Source organism: Rhinoraja longicauda, chromosome 17 (genome assembly GCF_053455715.1).
Source record: "Rhinoraja longicauda isolate Sanriku21f chromosome 17, sRhiLon1.1, whole genome shotgun sequence".
In the NCBI taxonomy this organism is placed as follows: domain Eukaryota; kingdom Metazoa; phylum Chordata; class Chondrichthyes; order Rajiformes; family Arhynchobatidae; genus Rhinoraja; species Rhinoraja longicauda.
In genome coordinates this window covers 37661819-37678357 of record NC_135969.1, presented here as the reverse complement: position 1 = coordinate 37678357, position 16539 = coordinate 37661819, and the positions used below count along the sequence as shown (strand labels likewise).

At 42.7% G+C, this 16539-nt stretch overlaps 1 protein-coding gene across 4 annotated transcripts in view; it reads left to right on the top strand.

The window, feature by feature from the left end:
- The window catches only part of LOC144601932 (chemokine-like protein TAFA-1), a 409302-nt gene that overhangs the window by 293838 nt on the left and 98925 nt on the right, over window positions 1–16539 (top strand). For all 4 annotated transcript variants that reach the window (XR_013548395.1, XM_078414529.1, XM_078414530.1 and 1 more), the window contains one exon: window positions 469–609. Coding sequence is in view for 3 of the 4 variants with exons in the window: in XM_078414529.1 (XP_078270655.1) it covers window positions 469–609 (141 nt within the window). In the remaining variant the exon portion in view is untranslated. The remainder of the gene's footprint in view (window positions 1–468; window positions 610–16539) is intronic.

Below are 16539 nucleotides of genomic sequence, written 5' to 3'. Positions count from 1 at the left end.
TGGGGAGAAGGCAGGAACGGGGTACTGATTGAGAATGATCAGCCATGATCACATTGAATGGCGGTGCTGGCTCGAAGGCCCGAATGGCCTCCTCCTGCACCTATTGTCTATTGTCTATTGTCTAAACGTTATTCCCTTATCGTGTATCTATGCACTGTAGATGGCTTGATTGTAATCATGGATTGTCTTTCCGCTGACTGGTTAGCACGCAATAGAAGCTTTTCACTGCCCCTTGTTACACTGAACTGAACTGAGGCAGGAAAGGTTTAGAAGGATTTGGGCCAAGCCCATGCGGAGTCTAGTGGCTGAAGCAAAGAAAAAGGACAGATCTCCACACAGGCAAATGGGACTTGCTTAGATGGGGCATCATGGTGGGCATGGACGAGTCGGGCCGAAGGGCCTGTATCCGTGCTGTATGCCTCTCGGGCTTTATGACGGGGAATGTAATCCCTATTTCTTTCCTTTCAGACGGGGGAACGTGTGAAGTGATAGCTGCTCACAGATGCTGCAACAAGAATCGAATCGAAGAACGATCACAGACTGTAAAGTGTTCCTGTCTGCCGGGGAAAGTGGCTGGTACAACACGAGCCAGACCTTCTTGTGTTGATGGCAAGTAAATTAGATCAATAATAATTCAATCCAAAGTCACAGACGGAGAGATGTATTAAATGTAATGCGAGTCAGATCACAGGCAACACGATCTCCGTATCGGCCTTTATCATTAAATTGGAAACTTAGATTTAAATGAATCAGCAGCAAAAATGAGTCTTCAGTCTTTGGAATTAATCAGATAAATACTGACCTCTGAAGGAGCTAATGAGAAAATCGAATCAAAATAGTCATTTATGTTTTATTTGCATTAAGGCTAAAGCACAGTAAGGCTCTTTGGCTCAAACTGTCTGCTATTGTTGTGTCTCCACATAAAATTAAAGTCACTTTGAATCATGCAACAGCAACTGTGCCCACTGTTTGTGGGAAGGTTTAGTTAACACTAATCACTAAACGCTAATAGAATATTTATTATGTTGATGGAAAAATGGTCTGCCAATTATCTGCACACTTAATAATACCTGGAGCATGGACTGGACCAGCATTTATTTCAAGAGGGCTCGAATACAAAAACAGGGATGTAATGCAGAGATAGATAGATCTTGATTAGTGTGTATGTCAGGGGTTATGAGGAGAAGGCAGGAGAGTGGGATTAGGATGGAGTGATAGATCAGCCATGATTGAATGGCGGAGTAGACTTGATGGGCCGAATGGCCTAATTCTGCTCCTATCACTTATGATCTTACGACCTTATGACTTTGAAAATGGCACTAAAACATGACGCCTCTTGCATGCAGGATCAGTGGACTATTCTTGCAGAATCTACTAATCGGGGATGTGCTTAGGTATGTCAGTACTCAAGTCAAGAGACAAGAGTGATTTATTGTCATATGTCCCAGATAGAACAATGAAATTCTTACTTGCAGCAGCACAACAGAATATATGTAAACATGGTACTCTATAAAGAATATAATAAATGAGGAAAAAAAACAGTTTGTAAAACTACTGGACTGTTTATAAGAATATAATGTCACTTTATAACCTGATATTTTTCCATATTCTTCTAATCTAAAAGATAGTTTGCGCAACGAATCTAATGGTTTTGTTAAGTATATCAAAACATCATCTGCAAATAAGTTAATCTTAAATTCTTCCTGATTGACTTTAAAAACCTGCATTTGGCACAAAAGAGGAATGAAATAAGTGTAGCAGTAGCTCTGGATGCAGAAAAAGCATTTGATAGGTTAGAGTGGGATTTTTTATATAAAGTATTGGAAAAATATGGGTTAGGAACAACTTTCATAAACTGGATTAAAACTCTAAATGTGAATCCCAAAGCTAAAGTAGTGACAAATGACCAAATTTCAACGCCGTTTCAATTAAAAAGGTCAACTAGACAAGGATGCCCATTATCACCTGCTTTATTTGTCCTGGCGATAGAACTGCTAGCTGAACTAATTAGAACTGACCCAGATATTAAGGGTTTTAAAGTAAATCAGGAAGAATTTAAGATTAACTTATTTGCAGATTATGTTTTGATATACTTAACAAAACCATTAGATTCGTTGCGCAAACTATCTTTTAGATTAGAAGAATATGGAAAAATATCAGGTTATAAAATAAATTGGGATAAAAGTGAAATTTTACCCCTTACTAAAGGAGATTATACTCAATGTCGATTACTAACCCAATTTAGATGGCCATTAATTGGTATAAAGTATTTAGGTATAAGAATTGATAATGATATGAAGAACTTATATAAATTAAATTATTTATTATTACTAAGAAAAATAAAAGAAGACCTTGATAAATGGATGACATTACCAATAACATTAATAGGAAGAGTTAATGCCGTTAAAATGAATATATTTCCGAAGTTACAATATTTATTCCAAACATTATCAATACAAGTACCACAGAAGTTTTTTCAAGAGTTAAACAAATATGTGCGGAAATTTCTCTGGAAAGGTAAGATGTCAAGAATATCGTTGGAAAAATTGACATGGAAGTTTGATTCAGGAGGATTACAACTTCCGAACTTTAAGAATTATTATAAAGCAAACCAACTTAGATTTATTGCATCTCTTTTGGAAGAAAAAAACCCGGCATGGACAAGAATAGAACTAGACAAAATAGGAGAAAATATACCAGAAGACTTTATATATAAATGGGAACCTAAATTGATACGGGGACTGAAAGAATCTCCATTATTAAAACACCTGATCGGATTATGGAATAAGGTAAATTTTGAGGATGAAACAAAAAAATCTTTATTAGCAAAGACTACTTTGATTCAAAATAGATTGATACCTTTTACAATGGATAACCAGCTTCTACATAGGTGGCATCAAAAAGGGATTAGATATATAGGTGATTGCTTTGAAAAAGATATATTGATGTCATTTGAACAATTGAAAAATAAATATCATATATCAAATAATTCTCTTTTCTGTTACTTTCAATTAAGAGCTTATTTAAAAGATAAACTGGGTCAAACAATGTTATTGCCGAAATCTAAGGAAATTGAAAACCTAATTCAAAAAGGACAAATTAAAAAACTTACTTCTATTATATATAATCTAATTCAAAAAAAGGCCCCTAAACAAGGAATTCATATATCAAGGCGAAAATGGGAAACGGATTTGAATATTAATATTGATGGAACAAATTGGTCAAAACTATGCCTTGACAGAATGAAAAATACAATAAATGTTCGGTTTAGACTAGTACAATATAACTTTCTGCATCAATTATATATCACACCACAAAAATTAAAGAGAATAAATTCAAGTTTATTTGACCAATGTTTTCGGTGCAATCAAGAAATTGGTACTTTTTTTCATTCTACTTGGTCCTGTTCAAAAATACAACCTTTTTGGACAAACTTAAGAAGTTTTCTAGAACAGATTATCGGAATACAACTTCCATACAACCCAAGATTTTTGTTATTGGGTGATGTTGAAGGAATAAGACCACAACTTAAAATGAATAAATATCAGAAAGAATTGATAAAAATTGCATTAGCAGTAGCCAAAAAAACTATCGCAGTTACTTGGAAATCAGATTCCTATTTAAGTATGGACCTTTGGAATAATGAAATTTCTAACTGTATCCCACTTGAAAAAATTACTTATAATTTAAGGAACAAATATGATACTTTTTAAAATATCTGGCGTCCTTATTTACAAAAGATGGGCCTATATATATAGAAGAATTGTTCATATTCTCAATGGTCCTTTTGGGAGAGATGTACATATATATACAGTTTATTCTGTTTGGAATTCCATGGGGCCTGTGCAGGACCCCCAACACCCAGGCAATCTTTAATCTTTCTTTCTTTTCTTCTTTTTTCTTATTTGGGGTTAGTATAAGGGGGGGGGGGGGGGGTGGGGGGAAGGGTGGGAGGGCTTGTTTTCTAAAAAGTTCTGTAAAAATTAAAATTAAAAAAATAAAAAATAAATAAAAAAGAATATAATGTCACTGTGTGTTGGCACTTTGCGCATGTGACAATAAAAGTACCATTGAACCATTGAGGTTTAAAGTTAAGGTTGTTAACAATGGAGATGTTGTCTGCGCACAAGGAGACCATGGTGGCGCAGCGGTAGAGTTGCAGCCTTACAGCGCTTGCAGCGCCGGAGACCCGGGTTCGATCCCGACTGCAGGTGCTGCCAGTACGGAGTTTGTACATTCTCCCCCGTGACCGCATGGGTTTTTTCCGAGATCTTCGGTTTCCTCCCACACTCCAAAGACGTGCAGGTTTGTAGGTTAATTGGCTTGGTGTATGTGTAAATTGTCCCTAGTGGTAGGATCCTGTTAATGTGCGGGGATCATTGGTCGGTGCGAACTCGGTGGGCCGAAGGGCCTGTTTCCGCGCTGTATCCCTGAACTAAACTAAACTTTGACGTTATCTTTCCAGAGTAAGACATCAAGTACTGTCGGAACTTTGTCTGAACTCTTTTTTTATACAATTTATGACTTCACTTGATGGATACACAAGGTGACGGTGGAACAGCGAGTGCAAAGGTGAAAGGGCATCGGGAATGTTTAAGGTTAACGAGAACAAGATGGTATCTCCATGGTCAATCTCTTTAAGGATTGAGAATGACACCAAAATGATGGGGAAGAAGTGTGAATTGGAGTGAAATCAGGTGCAAAAGGGAAAAAATCACGAAGTAAAGTAAGGAAGGATTAAGAGACAGAGAAGTGACAGAAAAATTAGGATGACCTTGCAGAACAAATTACTCTGAAAATAATTTACTAATTTTCAGGAATGTAACTTGATTGTTTTAAGTTTCCTTTAAAAGTAGTTTAGAATGAGGCCTAAATCTCTTTTGTGAATTTAATTGGCAATTTAAAATGCAAATAGACAATAGACAATAGGTGCAGGAGTAGGCCATTCGGCCCTTCGAGCCAGCGCCGCCATTCAATGTGATCATGGCTGATCATTCTCAATCAGTACCCCGTTCCTGCCTTCTCCCCATACCCCCTGACTCCGCTATCCTTAAGAGCTCTATCCAGCTCTCTCTTGAATGCATTTAGAGAATTGGCCTCCACTGCCTTCTGAGGCAGTGAATTCCACAGATTTACAACTCGGACTGAAAAAGTTTTTCCTCATCTCTGTTCTAAATGGCCTACCCCTTATTCTTAAACTGTGGCTAATCTAGTAAAAGTTCTTAAAAATAAAAGACATGCAGGTTCGTGGGTTAATTGGCTTCTGTAAATTGCCCTTGGTGTGTGGGCGACCATTTGTCTCGGTGGGCCGAAGGGCCTGTTTCCACGCTGTATCTCTAAACTAAAAGAGGATGTTGGAAGCGCAACTCTGTTCAGACAAGGCAAATGGCAGATTGCCATGAGCTGACCAGCAAATCACGGCCAAACAGCTTGTGCCCATCACATCTTCCCACAGACCTGCAGGATGACTTCCACATTAATAATATTTTATGTCAGGAACTCGCTACTATATTTCTAGGAAGATTTAGACCATTGAACTTAAAGCGAGAGAGATAAACATCACTCTGACATATCTGTACTTCAATTCAGACCATCGCCCAGATTTACAGCACACCAACTGTGAAGCTTTCCTTCTTCAAACTGCAGTAATATTTCATTGTCTCCATCCAGGCTCCAATTAGTTTATTGACACATACACCGGGGTGCAATGTAATCCATTGTTCACACGGATCTCGCAGAGTAATCAGTGAACATAAATTACTGAGGTTTCACAAATGCCAACCAGGTGTGATATGCATCTATAATTTATTAAATATAATCGCTAACAATAAGCTTTCCATATAATTTTAGCAAACTAGTCTTTTATTATCATAGATTTAGATTTTAGATTTTTTTAGATTTAGAGATACAGCGCAGAAACAGGCCCTTCGGCCCACCGGGTCCGCGCCGCCCAGCGATCCCCGCACATTAACACTATCCTATACCCACCAGGGACAATTTTTACATTTGCCCAGCCAATTAACCTACAAACCTGTATGTCTTTGGAGTGTTTGAGGAAACCGAAGATCTCAGAGAAAACCCACGCAGGTCACAGGGAGAACGTACAAACTCCGTACAGTACAGCACCCATAGTCAGGATCGAACCTGAGTCTCCGGCGCTGCATTTGCTGTAAGGCAGCAACTCTGTAAGGCTTTGACCTCTAGTCCTAGACTCTCCCACTAGTGGAAACATCCTCTCCCCATCCACCTTGTCCAAACCTTTCACTTTTCGGTACATTTCAATGAGGTCCCCCCTCATTCTTCTAAACTCCAGCGAGTACAGGCCCAGTGCTGTCAAACGCTCATCATAGACAATAGACAATAGACAATAGACAATAGGTGCAGGAGTAGGCCATTCAGCCCTTCGAGCCAGCACCGCCATTCAATGCGATCATGGCTGATCACTCTCAATCAGTACCCCGTTCCTGCCTTCTCCCCATACCCCCTAACTCCGCTATCCTTAAGAGCTCTATCCAGCTCTCTCTTGAAAGCATCCAACGAACTGGCCTCCACTGCCTTCTGAGGCAGAGAATTCCACACCTTCACCACCCTCTGACTGAAAAAGTTCTTCCTCATCTCCGTTCTAAATGGCCTACTCCTTATTCTTAAACTGTGGCCCCTTGTTCTGGACTCCCCCAACATTGGGAACATGTTATCTGCCTCTAATGTGTCCAATCCCCTAATTATCTTATATGTTTCAATAAGATCCCCCCTCATCCTTCTAAATTCCAGTGTATACAAGCCCAATCGCTCCAGCCTTTCAACATACGACAGTCCCGCCATTCCGGGAATTAACCTAGTGAACCTACGCTGCACGCCCTCCATAGCAAGAATATCTTTCCTCAAATTTGGAGACCAAAACTGCACACAGTACTCCAGGTGCGGTCTCACCAGGGCCCGGTACAACTGTAGAAGGACCTCTTTGCTCCTATACTCAACTCCTCTTGTTACGAAGGCCAACATTCCATTTGCTTTCTTCACTGCCTGCTGTACCTGCATGCTTCCTTTCATTGACTGATGCACTAGGACACCCAGATCTCGTTGAACTCCCCCTCCTCCTAACTTGACACCATTCAGATAATAATCTGCCTTTCTATTCTTGCTTCCAAAGTGAATAACCTCACACTTATCTACATTAAACTGCATCTGCCATGTATCCGCCCACTCACACAACCTGTCCAAGTCACCCTGCAGCCTTATTGCATCTTCCTCACAATTCACACTACCCCCCAACTTAGTATCATCTGCAAATTTGCTAATGGTACTTTTAATCCCTTCGTCTAAGTCATTAATGTATATCGTAAATAGCTGGGGTCCCAGCACCAAACCTTGCGGTACCCCACTGGTCACTGCCTGCCATTCCGAAAGGGACCCATTTATCCCCACTCTTTGCTTTCTGTCTGTCAACCAATTTTCTATCCATGTCAGTACCCTACCCCCAATACCATGTGCCCTAATTTTGCCCACTAATCTCCTATGTGGGACCTTGTCGAAGGCTTTCTGAAAGTCGAGGTACACCACATCCACTGACTCTCCCTTGTCAATTTTCCTAGTTACATCCTCAAAAAATTCCAGTAGATTTGTCAAGCATGATTTCCCCTTCGTAAATCCATGCTGACTCAGAATGATCCCATTACTGCTATCCAAATGCTCAGCAATTTCGTCTTTTATAATTGACTCCAGCATCTTCCCCACCACTGATGTCAGACTAACTGGTCTATAATTACCCGTTTTCTCTCTCCCTCCTTTCTTAAAAAGTGGGATAACATTTGTTATCCTCCAATCCACAGGAACTGATCCTGAATCTATAGAACATTGAAAAATGATCTCCAATGCTTCCACTATTTCTAGAGCCACCTCCTTAAGTACTCTGGGATGCAGACCATCAGGCCCTGGGGATTTATCAGCCTTCAGTCCCATCAGTCTACCCAAAACCATTTCCTGCCTAATGTGGATTTCCTTCAGTTCCTCCATCACCCTAGGTTCTCCGGCCCCTAGAACATTTGGGAGATTGTGTGTAATATAAGATTTTATATCAATCTTGTCGTTTTCCATTTTAATATCTAATCTGACTCTGTGCCTTTTACTAGACTTGACCGTTTGTGTCTCATTTCTTCTTTCTTAACATTCTTGATTCAACATCATCACGTGATGTGTTTATTGATCGCCAGAATAAGCGAATAAATTGCTTATTGATTACCTCTGTGGTAAAGGTGCAGAATACAATTTGCATGCGCATGTTAACCATCTTTTCCCCAGGTTATTCAAAAAAAGTTTTAATAGGTATTTATTATTTGAGCATCCAATTTTTGAATTATTTTTCTAAATTCTTTTGGGCAAAAGCAACAAAACAGAAGATAAATATAATTATCATCCAGGGGCTATTTCTGCCAGATATATTAAATGAGTTCCTGCACTAACTATACTAACCGTGGATGTTGGTGATATTGGGTTCATAACCTGCTACAAGTTCAACACGTTGATCTGTGGTATTTTAATGAAGCCATTTGTTTTGAAAGTACCGGTTTGTCATTTAATGCATATCAGCAGATCGTGTACATACCTGCATTCCAATTCTCTGGAACGCCAGAGATCGAGAGGAGACCTGTTAGAGGTGTCTAACATTATGAGAGGCATAGCTGGAATGGGGTGGCAGGATGGCGCAGCATTAGAATTGCTGGTTTACAAGCGCCAGAGACCAGGGTTCGATCCTGACTATGGCTGCTGTCTGTACAGAGTTTTTGCATTCTCCCTTTGACCACATGGGTTTTCTCCGGGTGCTCCAGTTTCCTTCCACACTCCAAAGGCGTACAGGTTTGTAGGATGATTGGCTTTGGTAAAATTGTAAATTGGCCCTGGTGTGTGTGACAGTGCTAGTGATTGTTGGTCAGTGCAGACTCAGTGGGCCGAAGAGCCTGTTTCTATGCTGTATCTAAATCTACATCTAAATAAGAGAACGAAGGCACTGGACCGTGTAACATTGGAGAAGGTTGATGACCAAGGGGATGAGCAGAAGAACGAGCAGCTTCTGGAGAAGTAGCACTAAAGGGAGCACCAACAAGCTGGTGCTTGCAGGCTCAGCGGAGAGATGCCATTTAATGGAGGCCTCATCTACTGCACTGTCCACCCTACGACATTCTTAAAGTGTTGGATCTGAGTCTCAAGACAAGTGTCAGAAGCCATCGGCAGCATTTTGGAACAAGAGAAGCCACCAAATGGATCTTTGTAAGCAGGTTAATGCTAGCTGTCAGAGGTCTTCTCAATATTTTGCCTCCAGATCCTTCTTGGTTTCTGACAAGAGTCAGAGATAATGGGGTCAGAAGTCAGAGGCAGGAGTCAGAGTTTAGAGATACGGTGCAGAAACAGGCCCTTCAGCCCACTGAGTCCGCTCTGACTGACAATCCACTCGCACTAGCACTATCCTACACACAAGGGACAATTTACAATTTTTGCTAAAGCCAATTAACCTACAAACCTGAATATCATTGGAGTGTGAGAGGAAACCGGAGCACCCGGAGAAAACCAACGTGGTTATGGGGAGAACGTACAAACTTCGTACGGACAGCACCCGTACTCAGGATCGAACCCGGGTCTCTGGCGCTATAAGGCAGCAACTCTACCGCTGCGCCATCCAAGAGCATTTGTAGGATTTTGCAGTTGGCATCACGGAAATGTATTGCGTACAAGCCAAGGCTGATGGCTTGCTTGTCTTGGCATGCAAGAACGTCAACAACTACAGCCATGATTCCAGATGGAATGAGCAAGTGCATGGGTTTGTGTTCCAGCTGCCTTTTGATAGGGGCACAGTATTTTCAAACGCAGGTAAGTGGCAATTGAAACATCCCAAATATCGCACCCGTGCAATTGGACAAGGAAAATGGTGGAAAATAATAATATTTAGAGCACAAAAATAAAATAGGAACAATCAAACAGTGTATAACACTAGCAGATGGATATAGACAATAGACAATAGATGCAGGAGGAGGCCATTCACCCCTTCGAGCCAGCACCGCCATTCAATGTGATCATGACTGATCATTCTCAATCAGTATCTTATTGTACCCAAAGCCTTGGATAGAGTAGATGCGGAAAGGATGTTTCCACTAGTGGAAGAATCTGGGACTACAGGCCATAGCCTCAGAATTAAAGGATGTTCCTTTAGGAGGGAGATAAGGAGGAACTTCTTTAGTTAGAGGGTGGTAAATCTGTGGAATTCTTTGCCACAGAATTCTATGGAGGTCAAGTCAATGGATATTTTTAACGCAGAGATAGATTATTGATTAGTACGGGTGACAGGGGTTATTGGGAGAAGGCAGGAGAATGGGGTTAGAGGGGAGAGATAGATCAGCCACGATTGAATGGCGGATTACACTTGATGGGCTGAATGGCCTAACCCTGCTCCTATCACTGATGACCTTATGTCCTTATGAACATCACTTTCTCCTTCGCACTCCTAAGTAGCAACGCAGCCTACTTTACTTGTAAGAAGGAACTGCAGATGTTGGTTTACACCAAAGATAGACGCAAAATGCTGGAGTGACTCAGTGGGTCAGGCAGCATTTCTGGAGAAAAGGAATTGGTGACGTTTCGGGCCGAGACCCTTGATCAGACTGAGAGTCAGGGAGGGGTATACTGGAGGTATGGGAAGGGTACAGAACGAACCAGAGCCTGCATCGATGACTCAGGAAAGTTGGAGCCCACAATGGTCCATTGTTGGCCAGGGATGACGCGATAACCCTAGTCCTCTTGCTAACTTCACCGTTTGTATTCCTTTGTTGCGAATGAGTGAATTAATTAATGAATTCATTCATTCATTCATTCATTCATTGATTAATTGATTGATTAATTAATTGATTATTATTATCACATGTGACGTGTCATAGTGAGATCCTTTGTTTTGCGTACAAAGACTGCAAAGAGTCGCCACATATAGGGCGGCAACAAAGTTACAAAGTATTCCATTTAGTCCCCCTTTGATCCCGGCGACCCCCCCTACACCAGGTCCCCCTTTGTTCACACCTCATCCCCAGCCAACAATGGACCATTGTGGGCTCCACCTTTCCTGAGTCATGGATGCCGGCTCCGCTTTGTTGTGCCTTCCTTCCATTACCTTTAGTATCTCCCTCCCTGACTCTCAGTCTGAAGAAGGGTCTCGACCCGAAACGTCACCCATTCCTTCTCTCCAGAGATGCTGCCTGTCGCGCTGAGTTACTCCAGCATTTTGTCTCTCTATCTTCGGCCTCCTTTAGCGCCAGGTTGTGGATGATCTGATTGACTGCGATGAATATGTAGATTTGCTCTGTAATGGGGTGTGAAATTTCTCCAGTCCCGGCAGTGGAAACGGTGCCTCAGGCCACAGATTGTCTGCTCGCTCAGCTTGCTAATGCAAGCTTCATGCTTATCATTGGACTACGTTTCTATTAAGCACAGACTTCGGAATTATTCCTGGAGCATTTGCATAAAGGATAGCTTTTCGTTCCTAAACAACCACCCTTCATCTGACTCTAAAACAGGGGGCATCGAGTCATGGAGTCATACAGCATAGAAGCAGGCCCTTCAGCCCAACTTGTCCATTCTAACCAAGCTGCCCCATCTAAACTGGGCCAATTTGCCTGCATTTGGTCCATATCTCTCTAAATCCCTCAAAACCCTTCTTATCCATCTACCTGTCCAAGTGTCTTTTAAATGCAGTTATAGTACCTGCCTTAACTACCTCCTCGTGACACCTTGTTCCATATACTTATCACCTTCTGCGGGAAAAAGTTGCCCCTCAGGTTCATATTAAATCCTGTCCCACTCACCTTAAACTTATTCCCTCTTGTTTTTTATTCCCCTGCCCTAGGTAAAAGACCCTGTGCATTAACCCAATCTATTCCCCTCATGATTTTCTACACTTCTATATGATCACCCCTCAGCCTTTTGCACTCCAAGGCCCACCGAGTCCACACCGACATGCGATCCCCGCACACTAACACTATCCTATACACACTAGGGACAATTTACAATTATACCAAGCCAATGAACCTACAAACCTGCACGTCTCTGGTCTCCGGCACTGCATTCGCTGTAAGGCAGCAACTCTACCGTTACGCCCCCATGCTGCCATATATCTGCCCTCTCCCCAGCCGTTCAGTCCAGGAGTGATTGGTAAGATAAAGATAGACACACAATGCTGGAGTAACTCAGTGGTACAGGCAGCATCTCTGGAGAGAAGGAACGGGTGACGTTTTGGGTCGAGACCCTTCTTCAGACTCAAAGCTAAGGGGTCCTGTCGAAGATAGACATGAAGGGCCAGGCGGAGTTTGTATCTGGGCTGAGCTTCGAGCCGCACTGCCCAAGCCTGCCACCCACTGTTTCCCACTCAGCCACCCTGGTGCAGTCACACGGATGTAGGGGGCTTTGCGGGTCACCTAAGAGTTGGTGCGGGTTTGGCCCACTGTGAGCAAGCCCATAGTTTAGCTGCCGATTATAAAACAGCAGCTGGCACTGTAGGCTGGCTCAGTGGTAATTGAATGCCAGCAATCACATAAAAATCTGCACACCATTGCATTAAAGAATATAATGTAGTATAAAATGTAATCATTTGTATGCAGCCATCTAAATTTCCCCCAATGGAGAATTGGTGATTTTCAATCTCTCAATACAATGAATGTTTTGGGCATTAGTGTTCATCCCCAGTTAGTTAATTGGAACATTAAGCCAGTGAAATATTCCCCTACCTAATGGATAAAACACAATTAATACCTTCTGTTATATTACAGAAAGAGATCTAACTGCCAAGACTTATACAGATCCACAGGGGAGATTGTAATATTGAAGAGCATAAGGCAGATGAAAGGCTGTAGTGGTGGGTACCAATGGTAGTATTTTTGTGAGCGTACGTGAAACACATCATCATGAATGAAGTTAAAAAATCTGTTTTTTCATTGAAATGTTGGAATGCAACATAAATACCTTACCTTCCCCATCTCCCTAAACAGAAACACCTAATCACACCCACACCAGGCAATCTTGCAAAAACCCACCATCCTCAGTGAAACATCAGCCACCTTCTGCCCTCCATGTTATGAGATTCTTGTGTGTTTCAAATTTTCCTGCTACTTCATAAATAATCGATGAAGAAAACAATTACTATCCAGCAAACACAGGATAGTGGGGAACGTTAATTCATTTATAGATTGTGCTGTGCAATAGAAACCCAATATTTAGGTTTGGGTCAGCACGGTGGCGCAGCGGTAGAGTTGCTGCCTTACTGCGCCAGAGACCCGGGTTCAATCCTGACTAGGGGTGCTATTTGTATGGAGTTGGTACGCTCTCCCCGTGACCTGCGTGGGTTTTCTCCTTGGTCTCCGGTTTCCTCCCACACTCCAAAGACATACAGGTCTGTAGGTTAATTGGCTTGGTATAATTGTAAATTATGTGTATGATAGTGCTAGTGTGTGGGGATTGCTGGTGGATGTGAACTCGGAGGGCAGAAGGGCCTGTTTCCGCGCTGTATCTCTAAACTAAACAAAACTAGACTAATACATTTTATGTATTGTGCTATGCAATAGAAACCTAATATTTAATCAAAGTTTCAATAGGAATTGCAGTTGCTGGAATCATGTGTAAAATACAAAGTGTTGGAGTAACTCAGCAGATCAGAAGAGACAGCGTGTTGATCGGCCATCTTTGTCAGCACGGCCAAATTGGGCTGAAGGGCTTGGTTCTGTGCTGTTTGACTCTATGACTCCATGTTGTGTTTCCAACAGTTTAGTTTAGATTCATTTAGAGTTGCAATGTGGATACGAGCACTTCAGCCCACCGAGTCTGCTCCGACCAGCGATCCCCGTACACTAGCACCATCCTACGCTCTAGGAACAGTCTTTTACCAAAGCCAATTAACCTACAAACCTGCACATCTTTGGAGTGAGGGAGGAAACCGGAGCACCCGGGGAAAACCCACACGGTCACGGGGAGAACGTACAAACTCCGTGTAGACAGCACCCAAATTCAGGATCGAACCCAAGTATCCAGCGCGGTAAGGCAGCAACTCTACTGCTGCGGCATTGTGCCTCCCACTGATATTGGAGTGATCTGTGCATTCAGTACATATGAATAAGTTGACAGTGCAAGTGATGTGACCATACTGATGAGAAGTCTAAGTTAATTTCTCACTTCTCCGCAGCTTCGTCGATCTCACTGCCGAGGGTACCCACAGATTTACATTTAAATTGGGAAACTCATGAAAGATTGCTTGTACCTAGTCCCAAACACTTAGGTTAAATGCAGACATCTGTAGGTTGTCGACTCAATGGATCAACATGTTTGGAGCCTGCTGTACTACATACAAATTCTAAGGTCCTAACCCAGAACTAACCCAGTGTACATTTTATATACCACACCAAACTCGCAAAACATCCTTCCTGCACATTAAAAATATTATTAACTTTACAATCGGTACGGTGGCGTAGCGGTAGAGTTGCTGCCTTACAGCGCCAGAGACCCGGGTTCCATCCTGACTACGGGTGCTGTCTGTACCGAGATTGTACGATCTCTCCACGAACTGCGTGGGTTTTCTCCAGGATCTCCGGTTTCCTCCCACACTTCAAAGACGTACAGGTTTGCAGGTTAATTGGCTGGGTTTAATTGTAAATTGTCCCTAGTGTGTGTAGGATAGAGTAAGTTTGCTGGTCGGCACAGACTCGGTGGGCCGATGGGTCTGTTTCAGCACTGTATCTCTAAACTAAACTAAACTAAACTAAACTTTCTGGATGCAATAATGAGGTTTACATTGATCAAAGCACAGGAGAGTTGAAACATGGAAAAGTACAGCTCTGAAAGATATTTAATATTTTTAGGAGGCTTTTAATTGCAGTGCATGAGAATTCTAGAAGATACAAACTTTGTAGAAAACTTTATTACTGGTGTTTGAGTTCAGGGAATAGAGAACAACCAGGGTTCTGAATTATTGGAGTGGAGGAATGTACAGCAGGGAAAATTACACAATTAGGCAGGACTGAAGGCACATTTGGAAATGTGGGATAAAAGCTGTAGCAGGGTAGGTCGAGCACCAGAGGTCTAAATTAGTGAACATTTCTTAAAAGTGGAAGCAAAAAGGCTGCTTCAAAATTCATCTTTGAAGTGAAGGAGGCACCATTACTGGGAGGCATAAACCTGTTATCTCTTTGAACGCTGAAGATGGCAGCCTGTGCCCCCACAGGTGTATAAAACATAAAGTCACAATATCTAGGTTGAACAGAATCGGTATGTGCGTATGTGAGTATGTGTATATATACACACGCACTGCACTTTTTCCCCCTCGCGTTTACTATATTGTTTTACAGTGTACTATGTTCACTTATTCTGTCGTGCTGCTGCAAGAAGGAATCCAATTGTTCTGTCTGGGATACATGACAATAACATTTTGACTTTGACTCCTTTGACTCCTCCCACTTCCTCCAAACCAGAGGCGTAGCTATGGGCACTCGCATGGGCCCTAGCTACGCCTGCCTCTTTGTCGGGTACGTCGAACAATCCCTGTTCCGGACGTACACTGGCTCCATCCCCGAACTCTACCTCCACTACATCGACGACTGCATTGGTGCTACCTCTTGCACCCATGCAGAACTCACTGACTTCATACACTTCACTTCCAATTTCCATCCTGCTCTTAAATATACTCCGACATCTCCCTCCCGTTTCTGGACCTCACCATCTCCATCACAGGAGACAGACTAGTGACTGACATTTACTATAAACCCTCTGACTCGCACAGCTATCTGGACTACACTTCTTCCCACCCTGTCTCCTGCAAAAAGTCTATCCCCTACTCCCAATTCCTCCGTCTACGCTGCATCTGCGCCCGGGATGAGGTGTTTCACACTAGGGCATTAGAGATGTCCTCATTCTTCAGGAAACGGGGCTTCCCCTCTTCCATTATTGATGAGGCTCCTACTAGGGCCTCTTTTACATCCCGCAGCTCCGCTCTTGCTCCCCCTCCCCCCATTAGTAACAAGGACAGAATCCCCCTCGTTCTCACCTTCCACCCCACCAGCCAGCGTATCCAACAAATCATCCGCCAACATTTCCGTCACCTCCAACGGGACCCCACCACTGGCCACATCTTCCCATCCCCTCCCCTTTCTGCGTTCTGCGGAGACCGTTCCCTCCGTAACTCCCTGGTCCTCTTGTCCTTTCCTACCCAAACCACCCCATCCCCGGGCACTTTCCCCTGCGACCGCAGGAGATGCAATACCTGTCCCTTTACCTCCCCCCTCAACTCCATCCAATGACCCAAACAATCTTTCCAGGTGAGACAGAGGTTCACCTGCACCTCCTCCAACCTCATCTATTGTATCCGCTGCTCTAGATGTCAACTTCTTTACATCGGAGAAACCAAACGCAGGCTCGGCAATCATTTCGCTCAACACCTTCGCTCAGTCCGCCTTAACCAACCTGATCTCCCGGTGGCTGAGCACTTCAACTCCCCCTCCCACTCCCAGTCTGACCTTTCTGTCA